The sequence below is a fragment of the Montipora foliosa genome, chromosome 7 (genome assembly GCF_036669935.1).
Source record: "Montipora foliosa isolate CH-2021 chromosome 7, ASM3666993v2, whole genome shotgun sequence".
Taxonomy (NCBI): Eukaryota; Metazoa; Cnidaria; class Anthozoa; order Scleractinia; family Acroporidae; genus Montipora; species Montipora foliosa.
Window position 1 is genome coordinate 40838066 of NC_090875.1, and position 20000 is coordinate 40858065.

At 38.6% G+C, this 20000-nt stretch overlaps 1 protein-coding gene across 1 annotated transcript in view; it reads left to right on the forward strand.

Moving 5' to 3' along the window:
* Positions 1 to 20000, forward strand: part of LOC138010993 (tyrosine kinase receptor Cad96Ca-like) — a 42826-nt gene that overhangs the window by 13394 nt on the left and 9432 nt on the right. The window contains exons 3-7 of the mRNA XM_068858017.1: positions 12199 to 12383; positions 18060 to 18179; positions 18277 to 18353; positions 18661 to 18701; positions 19666 to 19762. Of these exons, the coding sequence (XP_068714118.1) occupies positions 12199 to 12383; positions 18060 to 18179; positions 18277 to 18353; positions 18661 to 18701; positions 19666 to 19762 (520 nt within the window). The remainder of the gene's footprint in view (positions 1 to 12198; positions 12384 to 18059; positions 18180 to 18276; positions 18354 to 18660; positions 18702 to 19665; positions 19763 to 20000) is intronic.

A 20000-nucleotide genomic window follows, 5' to 3' on the forward strand; every position in this document is an offset into this window, starting at 1 on the left:
ATTATTGTCAAAAAAAAATGAATTATTATTATTATTATTTTTTTTTATTATTCTTTTTTTTTTTTAATTTAGCAGGCACTTATTTTATATTTTTACATAGTTTGATAGATTTAAGTGGATAATACTTTTAGAAAGATATTTGTAAATAGGACTTGAACATGGTGTTTTTAAGGAGCTCCTGGGTTACGATTAACGCCCCAGGTAGCTTTTAGGTATTGACATTCAAAAGTTCCAAACTGTCATAATAATAATGTCAAGGCTAGACATTTTACAGGACAGATTGTTCCAGAGCTTCGGGGCTGCATAACAAAATGCTCTTTCTTATAATTCTTTGGCTGGGTCTGAGCGAATATCTAGTTGATGATTTTCAACTGATCAATTTACAGATGTAATCAGGTGCCATGCCGTGAATAGCTTTAAAGGTAAAGAGAAGAATTTTGAATTCAATGCGTACTTTATTGGAAGCCAGTGAAGCTGATATAAGGCTGGTGTGATATGGCTGAACTTCGGTTTCTTGAGACTAATTAGTCTTGCAGCTGCATTCTGAACTCTTTGTATCTTATCAATTTGTACCTGTGGCAGTCCATAGAGTAAGCTGTTGCAGTAATCTAATCGGCTTGACACAAACGCATGAATTAAGGTCTCCGTGGAGTTACGCGAGAAATGTTTTCTTATTCGCTTAATGTTATGAAGATAATAGAATGATGTATTACAAATTTTGTTTATGTGTGAGTTCATCGACAGCTTTTCATCAATAAAAACACCGAGATTCTTCAAAAATGACGATCTCATTACATCAGAGTTGCCCACGGTAATCGAAGAAATATTAACTTTAGCTTACTGTTGTTGGGTTCCTATAATAAGAAATTCCTTTTTTTCATAATTGAGAAGGAGTTTGTCGTGTTCCATCCATAAGCGTATGTCCTTTATACAATTTTGCATGGCAATTATAGCGCCTTGTTGGCTAGACAACTCGTCAGGCCTGAAGGAGAGACATAATTGTGAACTGGATGACATATAATTGTGAATTGGATGAAAGAATGATAGTGTGAGGAGAATTGTTTTTGTGACTTGTGACGGAATGCTCAAGACGTATTGAGAAAAGAAGGAACTTAAGGGGTTTAGGTCTTTTCAAAGTCCTATTTCCATCGCAATTGTTGCACATTAGCTTTCAATTACGGAAAGTAAAGCCACATTCAACCACAAGACAACAGTCATTCATCATCAGGGCTAAATTCACTCCTAGCGAAGGAAACCCTTCATGGATTGATCTAAATACAACTTAGTAGAATTATACTCATTGAGCACCACAGTTATAGTGAACACTAAAAACAAGACTTTTGACGCATTCAATTTACAAAATGAGTCGTGGTTCCCAGTGGTAGTCCATGAACTAGGTCCATGGACCAGGTCCACAAGGGTGGTCTAAGGACCTAGGGTCCATGTTTTGTATACATCCCGATAACAATCTGTGACGTCATCAATATAGTTGCCATACATGTAGGTCAGATGCAACTAAATGGCTGGGAATTCCAGGCTCTCGCGTTAAAATGTTTGTCTTGCTTTGGTTAAAACCTGGGACCCATTTCTCAAAACGTCAATGACGACACCACGATCAGTCAATTTTAGATAGGTGGTCATTCGACAGCTTTACAAGATCCGGCAACATGATTGCAAAGTTTCATGCCTCAAAACTTCTTCAGTTTCAAGATACATTAGAGATTTATGGTCCGTGCCATATGCCTGAAAACTTTCGGTACTTTCAAGAAACAGGTCCATGAATACCTTTTCTCGAAAGTCCTGAAACTTTTCGGGTGTCACGGCTCCATCTGTATCTTAAGAATGGAGGAGTTTTAGTTCAACAATTTTCACAGTCATTCTGCTATTAGTTGTCTTAAAAGGCTATTTAAGGATCAGCGTTTTAAAACAAGCGATAGTCGTTTTATCTGGGTTTTTCGGGTAAGAAAAATTATCGCGACTTTCGAGAAACGGGAACTACGCCAAGAAGACCTCAACCAGCTAAAGTAATATTGAGCAAACATCCCCATTCACTTGTAGAACCAATCTAATTATAAACAAACTTCTGCTCATCTTACCAATAACCCATGCTTTTTGTCAAATAATCACTTACAAGCAACAGTAACGCGTCTCGCAGGCAGTGCAGGTGTATTTCAGCAAACGCACTCTTGAAGTTTTGAAGCAGAAATATGTTGAAAGCAGTAATAAGAAAAAAAAGTTACAAAGTGGGTGGGCGCAGAGCAAACAGAATGAGTAAGGGAAGGGAGGAAGGGTGTGTGGAAAGGAAATAGTCGAACTTCTTTGGAACAATCTTTCAACACTATATCCGACAACCAAATTGAAATTAATCAAAAATAGACCATTTTACAGTTGCACCTGGCCTGAGAATGGAACCGAAGCTGCCTGTGACCCTGTTTTGATACAAACCTTTGTGATTTTCTAATGATAATGTAGACTAATTAGAATCTGAACAACATAATTTGCATGATAAAAGCAGAGAGGTCTATATCAAGGTCACCGGCAGCCTCGAAGCCATTCATAGGCCAGGTCACTGAGCAAACAACATTAAAATGGCCCATTGTCTTGCGGCATAGCCTCTCCACGGAGTGTCTGGAAACGGCCCAGTCCTTAGCCAATATGTTATTGCTCGGAAATTCATGTCGTCACGTGACATCGAAGGTGCACGCTGGAAGCTGGCAGCCATTACAGAGACTAAATATATTAAGTGATGCCTGGAGCAAACTGCTCAATATTTGGGTGCAGCGTGTCACGAAAGCCAAAATACCAAGGGATCGGTATTTTTAAAATTCCACCTTCCGCTGAAAAAAACAAACAAAGCTGGAGAAAGGCGTTATTGCACGTTGTAACGAGAGACAGAGTTGTCGACGCAAGTTTGCGAAAACAAATAGAAGAAGGGAGTGTGTTCATTTGCGAGAGGCATTTTACGCCAGAAGACATCGAAATTCGTAAGTTTCAGTTCTTTTCGTTTTTATTCTTGTATTAGAATAATCTTTTTGGAAGTTTCGAAGCTGAAATATTCGAGGTAGTTGACTAATGAGTGTTAATAACTCAGGCTAATAACAAGGCTGGAGGCCATGATGACCCTATTGTTTTCAATGCTCATACGACTTTAACTTCAATCTGAAGCGTAAACTCGTAAAGGATTTTCAGATTCGGAAGTATTTTACCATGTCAATTAAATTTTAGAGTGAATATTTTTCTTAGAGTTTTTATGTAGGTTTTTGAATTAATTTAACTAGATTATACTTCTGATGTAATATCATTGCAAATATTTTTAGCGTCCTCAAAGTAGGTTTTTGTGGCAGTAAACTACTATTGAATTATTGTCTTTGAAAAGCCTCTTTGAAGAAAGTCAATGAAGTACGCATGTATTTACGTACTTTTACACTACAGTGCTTTTTAGGTTTTGAATGGATATATGCTTTTTTTGGTAACTTTGGTCATTTGTTTTCAGATGAAACAAGGAAAACTCTCCGTACTGGTGCAGTTCCCACTCTCAATTTACCAGTTAAAAATCATGCAAGTAAACAAAGCGACGACTTGCATCCTCGTAAATACCTCACATTAAATGTTGATGATATAGCCAAACCTACAGTTCCTTCAGTTTGTAAACCGTGTTGTAAGAATGTAGGTGACTTCATAAAGCATATTGATAGTCTTAAGTTGAGTGGTTGGACTAGGTCAACAAAAGAAGATAACAGTTCTATAGTGTTCAGCATGTTTGATGGTATTCACCATCTGCCGAATTACCAAGTAACTGTGGATTCAAGCCTGGGGTTTAGTGTTTCAGTATGTGGTTGGTTTCTTCCTGACAACCACCCAATTTACTTAACGCACAAACGTTCAGTCAAATTTACCAGGGCTTTTCCACTGTTGTCACAAGTTCAAGAGCTTCAGCTTTGTGCTGGTCTTTCCAAATTTGATAATAGCAAACTTCAGGATCCTGTTGCAACATATAGGCTCAGCTCATGCGGCACTCAATACCAAAGATTATTGATCCTTTGGACTTTGAATCATCACCTGCAATGCAGGTGACGGTATATAAGGCGACAGCATGCAGGTGTTATGGCAGAGCCCCTTAATGCTAGGAAATCAAGCGCAAAGAGGAGGCGGTTTGATAACAGCCAGTAGCTAGGTTTCCCTCAGGAAACGGCTGGGTTACAAACTGGATGGGTCATTGCCTTGTCATAAATTAATTAAGGGGTGTGCTGTCTTCCAAAGTAGGACTTGGCCAAAACCTTAAACTTGTCAACAAGAATATTTTTATTTTCAATTTCGCTAGATTGTGATAATAGCTAACGCAAACAGCCAGAAAAACTGACACTTCTTTGTGAAGTTGGTTTTCAACATAAAACGATAAGATACAAAAAACACAAATGCAGAAACTGCGACAATTGAACTACTTACAACATTTTAGAAAATTTACAAACAGCGGATATTCAACTGGAATGATATTAATCAGAAACATGAAAGAAAAACCCAAACGGCCCGCGTAATGCTACACGACACCGCTCGCAATAAATTAAAACTGCTGAGGAGACGCGTGGAAGAATGAAACTCACACAAGTTATACGTCTGCACACTCAACAGCAAACTCGACAAATCGTAAAAAATCACCTTCCAAATTGGCCCATGCACTAAATTTCCGGTACATTCAAATACATAAGATAGCTAAAATTGACGAATTTGTCTTAAATAGTTCACAAGGCAAAGCTATGTAAGTGTCATCACTTTTTTGTCAAAGTGACTGCTATGCGGTTCCGGCTCCAAGCCTACACACCAAACTTTAACCCAAAAACAGACACGGAGCGAGAACTAAGAAATTGCTTTGAGGATATGTTGTTGATTACGAGGGCCCTCGAAAACCATTTTGAGTCAAGGCATCCTGGACATGAGGCACCTAAAATTATTCAGTTCTCTCTTGGGGGTAAACAAGCTCCTCAAGTGCATCTTCGACTTCTAAAAGACCGTGCAAGGCACGAAAGATACATGGTATGGTTAACAGAATTGGTGGAATGCAATAACTCTGCACACAATCCCTGTGTTCCTGGTAAGTATTTTCATTAACGAACGAAATGATATAAGAAATGAATCACATATAGAACAACTGCGAGGATCGTAGCTTCACTTCATCTTAGCTTCATGGCTTCACTTTACTTTCATTACGAGTACTACCATTTAATATAAAATCTCCGTTTAAAGAAGCAAATTAAGCGGTCCGAACGTCCTGCTTTTCCTGTGCTTACTATTTGTTACGTCATCGAATGATTTCTTTGTGCTCTTTGTTTAAGTCTATTTTATGCTTATGATTGTGCTCGTGTCGGTGAAAACCAGGCTTAAACAATCACCAGACATTAAATAAGCGTTCTCATACATCAAAGCATTAACAGCAAGACCTTCGAAACGCGTAAGAGCGACAAGGTAGTTTTGTCTTTCGACAAGCAAGGTAATTTACCGATATTGACCACGCGAGTGGTGTAAAGTAACGAGTTTCAGGTTGCGCTATTTACAGAAGGACTCAGGCAAAAAGTGTTTAATTATTTACCACGTAGGTTACCCACACAGCTCGAACACGGAAAAGAATGCTCGAGGGCTGCCGTTCAAAACCAAAGAAACAAACAAAAAAATCAAAGTTTTGCGACTTCTTGAAGTTTTATTTTTATATAATACTTGGCTTAATGTTACATTGGTGCCACTTTACATTCACAAATGTCGAACTGGCGTTTTTTCAGTCACCTGTTCAAGAAAATAGGAAGTGCCCACCTCAACAGAGTGAAAGAGAGTAAGCACTGGAGACCGCCCATGTGGAAGCAGAAAGCACTCCGCCTATCATTTAAAACCTACAACTTAGAAGATGTCCAACGTGCACAGCGAACAATCGACTGTAGGTCTTTGCTTATCCAAATCCTTCAGTGGCACTACAGAAATAAGCACAAGCAAACGCCAGTTGTTACGTCGTGCTGCCCTGGTAGCAGCAAAGAGCTAGACAACAGCAAAGCTGCCCACTCTTCGCTCTCAAGTTGACATTAGCACTGGACAGGGGAGAGCAACTAGAGAGTGTGAACTTATTTGGTGTCCAGTATTTGACAGTTCCACCAGTGGTATGCTAGCATTACGAATGTTTGTCGGAAAAGTCCATTTTTAAAATCATTCACTGGGGAAAACTGTAGCTTTATTACATTCGATGCAAGTGACTTTCTTAACGAAATGCAAAATTGACAGTCACCTTCCATCACATCAAGTTCATCATTGTATTTCTAATGTAGAGAATTTAGAAAGCAATAAGCTTCACAAAGCTAAACATTTCGGGATAAACAACTCAAATGGAAAGTTTGTTGTTAGTTATAGACTGAAATTATTGGTTGTGAGGTTCCCTACAGTAATTTTTGTTTCTCTAAGTTTTGAAACACCTGGAGAGAAAACTCTCACAGAGCTGCAGCCTAAAAAGACCGTCTGCTTCCCTGCTGTCTTGCTGAAAGAGAACTAAAAAGGAATCACTTACTTGAAATTTTAGAAGTCTTCTTCATTGCTCACGGGATAATTTTGTATCACGTTTTCAACTGCAACGCAAGAGGAGAAACTCTTGAAGATTCAAACTAAAAGACCAAGTTTCTCTGCTTCAGGGTTCAAGCAAAATTGAAAGTACATTATATTAGTCATATTTGTTTTATTTCCCCTCAAAACACCTGGAGAGAAACTCTCACAGAGCTGCAGCCTAAAGAGACCAAGCTGCTCTGTTGTTTCAGGGTCCACGCAAAATTGAGAGTACATTACATTAGTCTTATCTTTGTTTTATTTCCACTGAAACACCTGGAGAGAAACTCTCACAGAGCTGCAGCCTAAAGCGACCAAGCTTCTCTGTTGTTTCAGGGTCCAAGCAAAATTGAGACTACATTACATTAGTCTTATATTTGTTTTATTTCCACTGAAACACCTGGAGCGAAACTCTCACAGAGCTGCAGCCTAAAGAGACCAAGCTGCTCTGTTGTTTCAGGGTCCAAGCAAAATTGAGACTACATTACATTAGTCTTATATTTGTTTTATTTCCACTGAAACACCTGGAGAGAAACTCTCACAGAGCTGCAGCCTAAAGAGACCAAGCTGCTCTGTTGTTTCAGGGTCCAAGCAAAATTGAAAGTACCGGTAAATTATATTAGTCTTATATTTGTTTTATTTCCACTGAAACACCTGGAGAGAAACTCTCACAGAGCTGCAGCCTAAAGAGACCAAGCTTCTCTGTTGTTTCAGGGTCCACGCAAACTTGAGAGTACATTACATTAGTCTTATCTTTGTTTTATTTCCACTGAAACACCTGGAGAGAAACTCTCACAGAGCTGCAGCCTAAAGAGACCAAGCTTCTCTGTTGTTTCAGAGTCCACGCAAAATTGAGAGTACATTACATTAGTCTTATCTTTGTTTTATTTCCACTGAAACACCTGGAGAGAAACTCTCACAGAGCTGCAGCCTAAAGAGACCAAGCTTCTCTGTTGTTTCAGGGTCCAAGCAAAATTGAGAGTACATTACATTAGTCTTATATTTGTTTTATTTCCACTGAAACACCTGGAGAGAAACTCTCACAGAGCTGCAGCCGAAAGAGACCAAGCCTCTCTGTTGTTTTAGAAGGAACAAACCTAACAACATATAAATATATGTACTTCAAACAGATGGCTTGGAGAAATTCATTTCTAGAAAGATAATGTTCTTGCTGTAAACTAAGCTTTTGCATTAAGAAACATACCTATTGGGGGGGGGGGGGGGCGGAGGCACACTCTGCAGACTGAGACAGCAGTGTTACCTCTGTTGTTACAAGCCCTGTTGGGGACCTGCATTGTTGTGTTTATACACCCACACATATTTACAATAATAAAATTATCACATGTGGATATTCATGAGTTAATCAAATAAATTAATAAATAATATAATTTTTATAGCTTATAACTTGTTAGGTAAAAATTAGAACAGGTAACAGTAATTATTATTCTGATGTGTCCAAAATGTTGAATAACTGTTTTACATATGCAATATCTGTATAGGTGCAACCGAATCCCTAAAATTAAACTTTACATTGCTTTAGTTACAAATTGTATTCAGGACTTACTGTTTCTGTGTTAGGATTTTGTTCCTAATGAGCACCAGGAAAAAAAAAACACAGTTTCTCACAGAGTTGGTGTTGTTACACAAACGATCACAATGCTGAAATATCACCAAACTATGTTGAAGACAACCATTTAATTATTGGAATCATTACATGTGAATATTGTGAATATTGCCATTCGAACTGGGGCATGGCAATGGATGCTCCTTTGGAGAAACAAACAGTTATGGAAACCCTTGAATTGACTTAGATTTGTTCTTTTTCCATCTTTTGCTATCATTTGATCATAACCACCACCTCCTCTCATTCCCCTCTCCTCTCCCCCCCCCCCCCCCCACCCCCAACAATCCAAGAACAACATAAGAATGAAATTATTATCATCACCAACAGTAACCAAAGGATAAATAGGGAATAAATGAGAGAATAGAAACTTACCCCAGTGCGACCAATGTTCACAAAATTCAGAAGCGTTTGCTACGATCGGTTTGGGATCAAATGTAAATAGGACACGTATGTTTGTCCTATCAATCAATCGCGACATTACTTACTAATTGTCGACAGCTTCACGATCGCGAACAGCTGAATCGACGGCGACGGTGTTTAAGGCAATCGATATTACATATTTGATGTAATCTTTGCTGCCTTGCTCTCAGTAAAGGAAGCCATAACCAAAGGCCTTTCCCAGAAGAGTTCCGATTGAAGTAAGCCGGTCCTGAACCTCATCCACGCATTTCTTCCTCTCAAACATGATGAGCTGCATGATGAACCATTCTTTGATGGAGGGATGGAGGAGTATCGGGCACATTGGCGGGAAAGCGATTACTTCCCGCCAATTCTTCGATCGGAAGGGCACTGATCACGTCTTTGATGGCTTTAAATTAGATTGAGAACAATACTTTCTTATCATTTTGAGTACTCTTCCTTAATGTTCTGACCAAAATCCCGAAAAGTGTCGACAAAATGACCATGTCCTTCTTCCAAGTCGACCCAAACAAACTTGGAAGCCCTCGAGCGTCATTGTAATCGACCAACTCGTAGATGGAAACTTCCATCACCTCATCTTTAAGCAGGGCCTCTGCACTGAAATCTCGCAGCCTTCTAAACCACTCACTCGATACAGAATACCAGTGTTTCGACAGACAAAGGGAAGGCCCGAAAAGTCGACTGAGCCGAAGAGAATAATGTTATTAGCAAACCACACCGGAAATTAGATACCATGCCCTGCTGGGAATTTCAGAATCGCATGAAGCTCGTCATGATGATACTGACGCAATTTAATTATTGGGTTTATATTGGAACAGTAAAAATTAGCTTATTGTAAAGACACGATGTAATTTTAATCTTTTTTCTGAGTATGCTGGGCTCGCAAGGAATCACACTGAATTACACAGTAAGAATATTTCAAACAAGCGAAATTTTAATTCAGCTTTCCCCCAGTTCACAATAATGGACTGTGAATTCCAGTGAGCAGTAAGTAGATCATAAATCGGTTAAGCTCTACTCTGAAGCTCTCTAATCTGTGACAATTTCTCAATAATAAAGATTGTAAACTTCCCAGCTTTCGTTCTTAAGGTCGCGCTTCAGTCACGATTCAAAGCACAAAAATATTAGCTCAAAAGCTTACATCATTTCAAACAGCATCGAGCTCGTTCTCCACCTCTTCAAACCCATCTGATGAACTGAAACACTCGATCATATCTAAAGACATCAGTAAACTTTCATCGTCCACGTCTTCCGTAAGTAGAAATTCAATCACGGTGCCTTCAGACTCACAAGCCAGGCAATCTGCCATTTTGTTTTGGCTTGCAAAAGCGTGCACCTTCGATGTCACGTGATCAAAAGCCTCAACATGTTGGCTAAGGACTGGGCCGTTTCCAGACACTCCGTGGAGAGGCTATGCTTGCGGCAACCAAGAAGCTTAGAATACAGCAATGTTTCATGTCACCAAAACTGACTCATGATACTCCGTTCTATGGTAGGGACAAGATCGCCGTGAAAAGCAACTACAAAATCAAAATTCAAAAAGTAGAAATAATAGTTAAGAATAACTATGTTAAGGTAATCTATTTAGCAAGGGGATTTAGAGCTCCCTCATATGAAATAAGGCAAAATAACTGGTTTATTTAGATGAGGAGAGTGACAGCGCTTTCTTCATAAAATTCATGCGTATCCTCGTAATGCACGTTAACCATTGTTAACTATTGTTAACAATTTGGAAGGCCTTTCTTCATTGCCATGTATACATTTACATTTTTTTCGTCTTAACTTCTGAATATATTTAATATTTTATTTTGAGTGTATTTAATGATCTCATCAATAACCATCTATGTATTTGCCAAATTGGAAATTTTTTTTACAACAGAGTAAATTAATTTCATCAGGCAAAAAACCACTCAGAATAGTTATAAACTAAACGAGCTGAGTAGTTTCAATAAATTATTGCTTGCATTTTCTGGGTTGTAACACACACACACAACTAATAGAATAGACAAGAGGATAAATAATGAAACAAATAAATCTAACTAATCTAAGGGAAATACATTTAGAGAAAAAAAGAGAAAAAATCAAACAAACAAACAATAAAAAAGAACAAAAAGCCAAAAAAAACTGGTACCAGATAGTAGTATAGTATTATCAGTTCTTGAGTTTGAACAGTAATAAGCTAAGAATAAATTGACAGTACCAAGCTAGCGTTAAACATAGGTAGATAAGAATTTTTCTATCATTGCTTGTCTAAATAAATGCAAAGAACTGCTTTTTAAATCTTCATCCAGATTATTCCGAACAGAAGGACCTGAGAAATGGAAATTAAATTTACCGTAATTAGTTCTAACCTGATCGATATAATAAGTTGATTCTGATGCTAGCCTAGTATTATAATTGTGTTTAGATGATATAGGTGAAAAGAAGTTGTCAAAAGCCTTATGTAGTAAATGATGATGATACTGAAACATGAAAAGGGCAGTATGAGTAGTCACAAGATCGATTAATTTGATTAATCCTAGCTGTGAAAACACAGGGCTAGAGTGAGCATCTCGATTAGAAAATGTTATTATTCGAACTGCCTTTTTCTGCAAAAGTACAACATGTTTCAGAGTTCTGTCATAAGTGTTTCCCCAGGCAATCAAACCATAAGTCAGGAAAGGATACACTAAGGAATAATATAACTGATTGAGAATATCAATAGTAACAAAATGTCTAAGCTTAGATAGAATGCCAATGCTCCTTGAAATTTTCTTGCCAATTCCGTGTGTATGTTTTTTCCAGTGTAAATTACAATCAATGATAAGACCTAAGTATTTGACATATGCAGTTTGCTCCACAGGCCTGACTGAAATTTTTAAGCAAATTGGTTGAGGATTTCCTTGTGGAGGGCAAAAGATTACAAAATTTGTTTTATCAATATTTAAAGACAACCTATTTAACTGGAGCCATTGATTAATTTTATCTAGTTCTTCATTTAATTTCAACTCAAGGGAATGTAAATTTTGATCTTGTAGAAAAATGTTGGTATCATCCGCAAAGAGGTGGAAATCAAGTACATTGGAACATTTATGAAGATCTTTTACATATATAAAAAAAAAAACAAAGGCCCCAGTACAGATCCCTGTGGCACCCCACATGAAATTTGTTTTGAATCTGAATCTATAGGGCCTAGTGAAACAAACTGTCTCCTATTAGACAAATAGGAGGAAAACCATTCATGTGCAATGCCCCTGATACCATAGTATTCCAGTTTGTCAAGTAAGATATAATTGTCAACAGTATCAAACGCTTTGCACAAATCTATAAAAATACCACAGGAATAACTAATTCTTACTGTTGTTGTTGTTGTTGTCATCATGGAACGTGTACACTATTATTATTATTATTATTATTATTATTATTATTATTATTTATTATTATTATCATTATTATTATTATTATTATTATTATTATTATTATTATTATTATTATTATTTATTATTATTATTTCGTTGTTGTTGTTGTTGTTGCTGTCCGGTGATGAGGCCGAGCTTGCGGTAATAAATACATAATGTTGAACAACTATTTCTACCACACAGTACACCCAATTTTGATCATGGAATACTTGCACTGTGGAGATCTACTGGGGTATCTGAGAAAAAGCCGTGGAATTGCGGACAAATATTATCACGGAGAAGGAGAGGTAGCGCACTTGCGCACATACGATCTGGTCTCATTTTCAAAACAGATTGCTACAGCAATGGGGTTCCTGGCATCAAGAGGGGTAAGTAAGTGATACGAGGATCATATGGTGTGAGACAAATACATACAGATTTCAGACCTGGAAACCTTCAGACCTGCGTATCCGTGTCCATCACTTCTACCTGCACATTATAGGCTGCACACTTTTATAGCGGCAGACCTTTTCCACGAGTAAAGGGTAACGGGTAAAGGGTAAATAGTGAAGGGTAGAGATTTCTATCTAACGATTGTCATGTCGCATTAAACTTCAGCATTACTTTAATTTCTTCAATTTTCAACAACCTATCCCACGACCAAAGAATTACCATGACTGATATTACCTTGTTGATTTCATTTCGTCCATGTAATTTTGATCGATGAAACTGAGCACAGACTGGGTAAGATTTAATAGTCAAGTGAAAAATACTCCAAGCTAACGAATGCAAGCTACCTACGGTGACCATGCGAACAAAAGAATGAAAGGAGTTTAAACAATTCTATCCTCTCTTCTTTGGTAAACTAAAGGAACGAAATCGAAAAAAGAATACAAAAAAAAAAAAATGTCAACAATACCAGGTTTCCTGGGTGGTCAGCAAACTAAGTGGTATCCCCAGCCAACAAGATGTAATTTAAGTGACAAAAACATGGCTAATTACCATGTGCGTTGCAAAAGCCCATTTCTGACTTGTTGTTTTCCTTCGCTTCAAAACAAATCTTCCAGCGAAACCATTCAAATGAATTCGATAAAAATGCTCATCAACCATTACCATTTCAATGGTTTTACAAATGGATTCGGTTTCAAAAAAGAGGCGAAAACCAACTCGAAAATTGGGATGATCCGAAAAAGGATCATGATCTTTGATCATGGTGCATCAAAGAAACCGAGGAATCCTTTCCCAGAGTAGACTCATGGGTTAGGTAGAGAGTTTTACCTTGGGTGAGGCTAATATACGGATTCCGACACCCTTTACCCTTTTACCCGTTGCTCTTTACCCATTTCCCTTACTCGCGGAAAAGGTCTACCACTTTTACATGTATAGTGACACTGTCTTGAGTAGGAAAGAATATCATGCTATTGAGTGAGTTGCAACTACAACGAAAGGCCTAAAGGTTTCAAAAGCAACGAACTCTGCATAAAGTCCTTGTAGTGAAGATACAAACATACTCGACGCAGTTGAATTAATCAAAGGCATTTTAAGTGACACAAGCACGCCATGTTCCCCGACTCAAAGATTCTTGGAAACCTTAACCTTATGTAGTAATCTAGTCCTGGTACAGATTGTTTATTGATCGAGTTTTACCATTTCCTGTGGTATGAAACATCAAAATCTTTTGCAGTGAATTCACTCGCGGATTTGCTATATTTGCTACAAGCGCCGGGTTTCTAACTCTTCGGTAACAAGAGTTTGAGATTAGTCAATCAGCATTAGGGGTTTCTTGGTTGGGCTTACATGAAGTGACTGTTTACATTTACATGGGGAACAGAATTCCATGGAAATGTTAGCATTTATGCCTGCACTCTTGAGTTGGAACTTAAATCAATGCATGGATTTGTTTTCTCCTGCCTTCCATAACTGTATCAGAAAGGGCCTATAGGACGTTAACTGTTGCAATGGACTGGTTATCTCACACTATTTTGCTTTCTGTGTCTCAAGACGCAAATAAGATCCACAAAAACCGAGGCAATGAAGAACCACGTCCCTATGACGACTTAAGACACAGGGTCCAGAGGAGTTTAACGTCTCACCTTGAAAAGTGTATATCATTGTCGCTTAGTACGATTAATTAGCCCAATGGAATCTTTAGGAATGTACTGTAAACGATTTCTTCGCTTCTTATCTGACCCAGATCGACTTTGTTGTTCGCCATTTTGAAAATCAATAACCGAAAGCCATATCCTTGCTGGCGCATAGCACGTAGGCCGAAGGCGACCGAGGCACTTAAAGCGATCTCTCAATCTCTTGGCTTGCGGTAGATAAAATGTGTAACGAAACTGTAACGCGATCAAAATAACCTATTTTTTGAGAGAAGGAAGAGGGTAGTTTCTAAAGAAACTGTGGTGCTGCGTCGGTGGGGAAGTAGTATACAAAAATTTGGTTTTATCAACGGAGTTGATAAATGTAAATTGGCCACCATTGGTGTTCAACATATCGTACAAAAAGAGTGGCATAGCTAGGTCCAATTCTTTTGCCCATCGCCACACCATTAATTTGTTTGTAATAGTTGCCGGCGAATGAAAAACAATTAAGTGTTAAAACTAGTTCGGCAAGGCGGAGGAGCGTTTCGGAGCTTGGTTCTTTGACAGTGCGTTGATCGAAAAAGTGTTTGAGTGCTTGAAGACCTTCGCTATTGGGAATGACTGTGTACAGAGATGTAATGTTCGTGGTGAAAATAAGTTTGTCTTGGCCAGAGAAATTGAAATCGCGGAAATTTTTTAGTGCGTGTGTACTGTCTTTTGATGTATGATGGCAAAGATAGACGATAGGCGTCATAATCCTGTCTAAGTAGCTAGAAATGAGTTCAGTGGGGCAGCTACAGGCAGAAACGATAGGGCGACCTGGGTTGTTAGGTTTGTGAATTTTAGGCAAGAAGTAAATGCACGAAGTTCTAGGGGTGTTGATGATGAGATTAGTGGCAGTGTCCGGTAATTCTTGATTAACTATGGGATTCTGAATGGTGTTTTTGACAAGTTTTTGATTTTTGGAAGTGAGATTTTTTTGGATTTTGGCATAAAACGAGGTATCCGAAAGTTGCCGCAAAGCTTCTTTTTGGTAAAGGTCGGACCGCCAAACAACTACCGCGCCGCCTTCGTCGGCAGATTTGACAACTATGTCATTGCGTTTACTAAGATTTTTAAGCGCCGCCCACTCTTCCGAGAAAAGGTTGGAAAATTTAGTGTTACGATTGAATTTAAGTTTGTGAATGTCGTGACGGCATTTTCCAGATTCTTGCGGCTTTCCGTCGTACCTAGAAGTAGGGAAAGGCCGCAGATAGCCATGTGTTTTTTGGAGTGGTTAGGGAGATTAAAATGACAAGCGACTGGCTTAGATGCATCTTTATCATCCTTCTCAACATCGCGAAGTTCTTCGCGGAATCAGTCACCTAGTCTTCTACCTGTCTCGCCAATGTATAAATCCAAGAACTTAATTCTGGACTGTTTTTCCATTTACACCAAGCCAAGACTCTTAAACTTTAACAATTAATAGGTCCGCAAATTACCGACGACACTACATTGCATAGCCATAATACCGTAGTTACAATTCCAGAAAACCTTCCGCCTACTGACTCAGAGAAATCTGTTCTCAGTAAGGGCCTAAATTTTGTCCCTATTACCAAACGCACCAACGAATTTTCTCTTAAGCAAGATGTTGAAAAATTCCTTCGCCTCCTTCAGTTAAAAGCCTTTTTTCATGACAAAGAAGACGAATCGGACACTTCTAACGAAGATATTTTTGAAACACTTCAAGTTCGCAAATCTAAATGGACTCCCCTAGAAGGATAATTTGCCTCTTTAGATTTTTCACCAAAAAATGTCGTCACGACATTCACAAACTTAAATTCAATCGTAACACTAAATTTTCCAACCTTTCCTCGGAAAAGTGGGCGGCGCTTAAAAATCTTAGTAAACGCAATGACATAGTTGTCAAATCGGCCGACGAAGGCGGCGCGGTAGTTGTTTGGCGGTCCGACCTTTACCAAAAAGAAGCTTTGCGGCAACTTTCGGATACCTCGTTTTATGCCAAAATCCAAAAAGATCTCACTTACAAAAATCAAAAATTTGTCAAAAACACCATTCAGAATCCCATAGTTAATCAAGAATTACCGGACACTGCCACTAATCTCATCATCAACACCCCTAGAACTTCGTGCATTTACTTCTTGCCTAAAATTCACAAACCTAACAACCCAGGTCGCCCTATCGTTTCTGCCTGTAGTTGCCCCACTGAACTCATTTCTAGCTACTTAGACAGGATTATGACGCCTATCGTCAATCTTTGCCATCATACATTAAAAACAGTACACACGCACTAAAAATTTTCCGCGATTTCAATTTCTCCGGCCAAGACAAACTTATTTTCACCATGAACATTACATCTCTGTACACAGTCATTCCCAATAGCGAAGGTCTTCAAGCACTCAAACACTTTTTCGATCAACGCACTGTCAAAGAACCAAGCTCCGAAACGCTCCTCCGCCTTGCCGAACTAGTTTTAATGCTTAATTGTTTTTCATTCGCCGGCAACTATTACAAACAAATTAATGGTGTGGCGATGGGCACAAGAATGGGACCTAGCTATGCCACTCTTTTTGTAGGATATGTTGAACACCAATTTTTTAATCAGTACAACGGCCCAAATCTGAACTGTACGGCCGCTACATCGATGATTGTATCGGCGCTATTTCATCCAGCAGAGAAGAACTCGATCATTTTATAACCTCCGTAAATTCTTTTCATCCGGCTCTTAAATATACCTGGGAAATTTCGGAAACGTCATTGGCTTTCCTAGATATCAAAGTTTCTATTAGTGGCAATGTGCTATGTACCAGTGTGCACCACAAACCTACAGATTTTTACAGTTATTTGTTGTATTCATCATCACGTCCATCACATGTCAAGAACTCCATTCCTTATTCTCAATTTCTTAGACTTCGACGTCTATGTAGTGATGACTCCGATTTTTCCAGCAAATCAGAGGAGATGTGCCAGTTCTTCGAAAAACGTGGCTATCCTGTCTTTGTGGTCAAAGCGGGCCATCATGGCTCCTAACAATTTGATCGACAGTCATCACTACAAACGTCACAAAAAGATAAGAATGACAGAATTCCATTCACCCTCACTTTCCATCCTTATAATCACGCAGTCAAAAGTAAGTATCATTCTTAATAATTTTAAATTACTCCAAAATGATCCCGAGACTGGTAGAATCTTTTCGCAACCTCCACTTATTTCATTCAAACGCGACAAAAACGTTTGCAACTTTTTAGTTAGAAGCGCACTCAAAACTAACGAGCAACCCAGCACTTTCAAATGCGCGCGCTCACGATGCAAAACTTGTCTTTGCATTGTTAACACTAGCAAGATATCTGGACCTAAGCGATCTGTTAAGATCACCGATTGTTTCACATGTACCACTGCAAATGTCATTTATTGCATAACCTGTACTTTATGCAATAAATTATACATTGGCGAGACAGGTAGAAGACTAGGTGACCGATTCCGCGAACACCTTCGCGATGTTGAGAAGAATGACAAAGATGCATCTAAGCCAGTCGCTCGTCATTTTAATCTCCCTAACCACTCCAAAAAACACATGGCTATCTGCGGCCTTTCCCTACTTCTAGGTACGACGGAAAGCCGCAAGAATCTGGAACAAAAATTCATCTTCCAAATCGGCACCCTCAATCCTCACGGTATTAACGAACGCTTTTCATTTAACTAATGTATTTTTATTTTTCACGTTGCCTTGTTACCACCAATAGCGTAGCTCTTACTCTACTATAAAAACTACACGTAACCCATAATTCCTCGATTCGCTCTGACGAAGGGCTAACGCTCGAAACGTCAGCTTTTAGAATGTCTGTACGGTGGCCAATTTACGTTTATCAACTCCGTTGATAAAATCAAATTTTTGTATATTTTTTGAGAGGTTTTGATGTTCTTACGACAAACACATCTCCTCTGGCCCTGTGCTTAATATTGGTTTTCCAATGTTCATAGATTATTCACCGAGATCTAGCAGCACGAAACGTCCTCTTAGATAAGAACTGTGAGTGCAAGGTGACGGATTTTGGATTATCGTACCAGAACTTCAAATATGGACACGGCAATGCCAAGAAGGTGAGTTACGTTGTTGATAGGTTCCATTTCACATTGCTGTGACCACTCTTTGCCTTTCCCTTTTTCATCTGCAAACGATATGCTCTTGTCTTCCTAGGGCTGTATGCCAGTTAAATGGACGGCACCAGAGATCCTCTTTGGAGATGCCTCAAATCTTTCCACCAAAAGTGATGTGTATGTACTTGTAAAAATGTTGTAAAAAGTCATTTTACAGGGTTTTTGTGCAAAACGCATTTTAGAATATTAGATTGTAAGTCTTACAATGATGGTGCTCCATAATGTAAGAGTAATTAAAATATAGATTAAAAAAAAGAATCGTGTTTTCAAATTTTAGCGATGGTCATAGATTTTTACTTACGGACTGAAAAGAGTATCTATTGTCATCTGAGCTACAAGCTAAGAAGTCCAACAAGTAAACATCCATATGTCACTAACACTTAAGGTGATTCCTTAATAATAGAACTGCATTTCTTCTTCACAGTTGGTCCTATGGAGTCGTCCTTTATGAGATCTTTACTATCGGTAGGTGTTTTGTGTACTGAGAATCAACATTTATTTATAAGCGTTATGATGGCGAGTTTAAGTCCAAATTATCATCATCATCCTCGCATATGTCCAGAAGTTCAAGTAATTAGATGCAAGTCTAATTTTGACATCCAACAAGTAGTGTCTCCTTAAATGTAAGCATTTCATATCTATTTCTAACAAGAAGGTTAAGGTAAAGATGAGCGTTATATTTTCAGGTCAGCGTAAATGGAGTAGTTTATCCTTACTTGAGGACCGCATTTGGGGGGACACTTTGTGACGTTAAAATTCCGAGCCCCAACTAATGTTGAAGTTGGACAAAAGATCAAGGGGACACTTCGTGACGCTTATTGAATCCGGGCGCATCTAATTACGTCATAGTTGTCTTCGTTACTATCATCATCATTGTCGTTATTATTATTATTATTCTACCCTCCTCCCAGTTGGGGTAGTCAGTTGAGACTAGACTTCATCCAGAGGTCTAGGGTCATCAACTGTCCGTGGACTGTCTCAACAAGTTCATTCTGATTGTTTGATTTTCTTCTACGATAGAACCTTCCTTTGTTGTTATTCCCCACCGTATCTTCTTTAAAGACCCACCTTTAACCGACAGGCTTTTCGACCGTTGTTGTTTTTGTTTTGTTTTTTTTGTTTTTTTTAATGGCAATTAGAATTGCTTATCGCAGCAATGTGATTGGTAGAATTTTAAATTTGGCTGATTTTCATATATAAAAATTGTTCCGCGGCACGCAATTCCTGTCGGTTGAAGGTGGGCCTAAAACATCGTCTGTGGCAGTTTTTTAGAGTTTTAACCCACAACACTTCTCACACGCTAATCCAGTCAACAAGCGAACACAAAAGCCGGCTGAAACTTACATGCCTGTGAAACTAGTTACCTAGCCTTTTGTTGTAGCAGGCGGTAAATAGGATAAAACAGTAATGAAATGTTGACAATTAACAGGAGGCATTCCATATCCGGGTTGGTCGGAGGCCAAGACCATAGCAGAATTGCAGAAAGGTTATCGCATGCCGAGACCCCCACACATCGCCGACACTATGTGAGTCTCCTTTCATATCATTTTTTTGCGCTTTAGGCAGGGTAACGTATTGAAACGAAGAAGTGAAGGGAAAGCTGCTAAAGAGTGGGCATCACAGGTGGCCCAAGCTCTACGATTCGCGTGTGACATAATTTTAACATCATATCAACTTGACCGTTAATTTACATAATAAAGAAATTACAAGGATTTGAATGGGAAAAAAATGTATCGAATTGGAAAGCAAAATTAGGAGTGTGTT